Source organism: Amphimedon queenslandica, unplaced genomic scaffold (assembly GCF_000090795.2).
Source record: "Amphimedon queenslandica unplaced genomic scaffold, v1.1 AMPQUscaffold_12844, whole genome shotgun sequence".
In the NCBI taxonomy this organism is placed as follows: Eukaryota; Metazoa; Porifera; class Demospongiae; order Haplosclerida; family Niphatidae; genus Amphimedon; species Amphimedon queenslandica.
Window position 1 is genome coordinate 39,633 of NW_003546920.1, and position 2,622 is coordinate 42,254.

The 2,622-nt window shown below is 36.0% G+C and overlaps 1 protein-coding gene across 1 annotated transcript in view; it reads right to left on the bottom strand.

Moving 5' to 3' along the window:
- Positions 1-1,578: 1,578 nt before the first annotated feature.
- The window catches only part of LOC109580131 (dipeptidyl peptidase 3-like), a gene marked incomplete at its 5' end in the record, with an annotated part of 2,165 nt that continues 1,121 nt past the window's right edge, over positions 1,579-2,622 (bottom strand). The window contains 3 exons of the mRNA XM_020002749.1: positions 1,579-1,853; positions 2,019-2,172; positions 2,437-2,616. Of these exons, the coding sequence (XP_019858308.1) occupies positions 1,717-1,853; positions 2,019-2,172; positions 2,437-2,616 (471 nt within the window). The remainder of the gene's footprint in view (positions 1,854-2,018; positions 2,173-2,436; positions 2,617-2,622) is intronic.

A 2,622-nucleotide genomic window follows, 5' to 3' on the forward strand; every position in this document is an offset into this window, starting at 1 on the left:
GGAATGGTTTCTGAGTCATTAGATTTTGTTCATGTGACATGTTAGTCATTATTGTATTAATGATGTGGCCCTTAAGATGTAATTCATACTCATGCATAAATAAATACTTATTATAGATGATTTTGGAGTAACTGATGCAATGTCTGCACTGATTCCTCTTTCCTTTTTATATAGATGTGTTCAGTCCATCGTATATTACCTGATGTATATTTACACTGTAAAGGAGTAATGATTGCTGAGAGTAGGAAATGTGGAGGGAAGCTATGTCTGATGGATGCTAGGAAGTTGTGTCGTATTGATGTAAATAAAACTAGAAAGATATATAATCATCTTGTCTCTAAAGAGCTTGTACAACCACCATCTTAACTTATTATTAATGCATGCTGGTATGTCTTTGATTTACAAAATATTCACTACTGCTAAATATTTTGTAGTGACGTCATAAACCAACATTACCATAAGGTGCTAGTGAATCAGCAGACAAAAGTGGTCAAGCAGCTCCACTTGAATTAGGTATATATAATGTTACTATCAAAACAAATAATGGAATCCAACCAATGTAATATCTGATACTATAATGTATACCTTGAAGCCACTATTATTTGTGAGTACTATTTTTTGTGAGTGGCTTTTAAATCGCAAAAATTAGTACTTGCATTTATTAATAATTTAGGCTTATGTACTCTTGTTAACAGTTATTAATTGGGAAAAAAGAGCAAAATCGCAAAAAATTAGTACGCACTAAATCAGTACCATTAACAAATCACAAAAATTTGTCTACTTAAAAATAAGTGGCTTCAAGGTATGCCATGCCGTATTATGATTATTCTAATGCAACTCAGATACATACCATATGCCATGCATGAATGCCTGTGCCGGGACAAGTATAGTTGAATTCAAATTTGAAATACAAATAAAAGCTGCAGCAGAAAAAGAGAGAAAGGAAGAATAATATGCTATTCTGTGACACAATGTCCAACACCATTCAAATGACACATAATAGGGTTACCATATATGGTATGAGGGATTTCTCCCTTTCACTCATTTAGTATATATTATAAGAGGCGACTGAAGCGATTCAAGCACAGACAATTCCCCAGCCTACAGCTGCGCGAGACTGGCAAGTGCATGCATCAGTGGTGCCTACTTATAATGTTGCTGAGAAGAATAAGAGCTTTATTGGAGCAAGTGGCAGCTCCTCCTCGAGCTCCAGTGCAAGAAACCGCTGGAAGAGCAGCAATCTCACCCGCCGTTATTGTTGCTGGTGATATTCTCTGGTACAAGAGGGACCCGCCACCAGATGCTCACTGTCAGTTCTTAGTGCAATCTGAGCAGGAGACCAGCTACTGTTACAGGAAATGTGAAATGGTTAGTGCAAAGTGAACAGTTGTAAACTAATGAATGCATGGCCCGGGCAGGCTGCATGGAAAGAATTCAGTGAAAAACAGCAGCCTATTAAACTTTTGCGTTATGATAGTCTATTCTTTTCATTATTTAGATTGCATCTCAGCACAGCAAAATACCCAAAAACTGTGTTGTATAACTGCTGGATCACTGGAAAGGCCACCAACTCTCACATTACTTCACTGCACAATAATACTGTGACATGCACATGGCAACACAATGTGACAATTAATCACTATAATTATACTTGATATACACACACAAGTAAATTTCTAGTTCTTTAATTTGTATCAAATGTATTATGTATTATGTCTATTTTTGTTTCCAATAATGCTGATCATTTTTCCAAAGAGACTCCAGTTCAGTATCATAGTTAGGATATCTTGCTAAAAATGAGGAAATGATTCCTTCAAATGAACTATCAAACTCATTAAGAACAACAGAACCATCTAAAGAAAGAAATGAACACAACCTATGATCAAACTCTATACAATATTCACGGCATGCCCTATGCAAATAAACCAGCCCATTGGTCAGGCAGGTTAATTAATGATAGACCTTATTTTTTACAAGGTAGGACTAAGAACATCCCTCATCCCCCATCTCCTGCTTACCAGTATCAAATGAAGTGTGTGGCTGTACAAATAACCTTCTAGGCATCTTCCTAGCCATTACAATATCTCTTAACATCAAATGATCATCAGTAACAGTTGAATATTTATTATACCATAACTGTCCTGAGCTAACATCTGATGTAGACTTGTAGATCTAGAAAAAGGAACATCTTTATCATAATAGCATTGAGTGATGAACAATGAACATGTCCCAATTACGAATGGGAATACAACAAAACAGAAACCAACTTTGGCTCTACCTATGTATTGGGTATGCATGTAGATATAAGCTAGTTGCTTACGGTTGAACGAACCCTCTAGTAAAGCATTATTATGTAAACAATGGTAGAATTAATGGTACAAACAATAAACAGGGAATTAAAGGAATGATCATGCACTAAATGCCTAAACTACATACCTGCAGTTTATTTAAGAATTCTCCAATGACAGGTTTAGCAATGGTCTCCAGTTTATTCCTATCAAACCTGATCAAGAGGTCAGGCTTACCATCAGAGCCAGTAACACTCTCAATATTAAATACAGGAGTATCAGAATCCATCAATACACGCAATATAACGTAACAAGCCTGCATGTGAGCCTATGA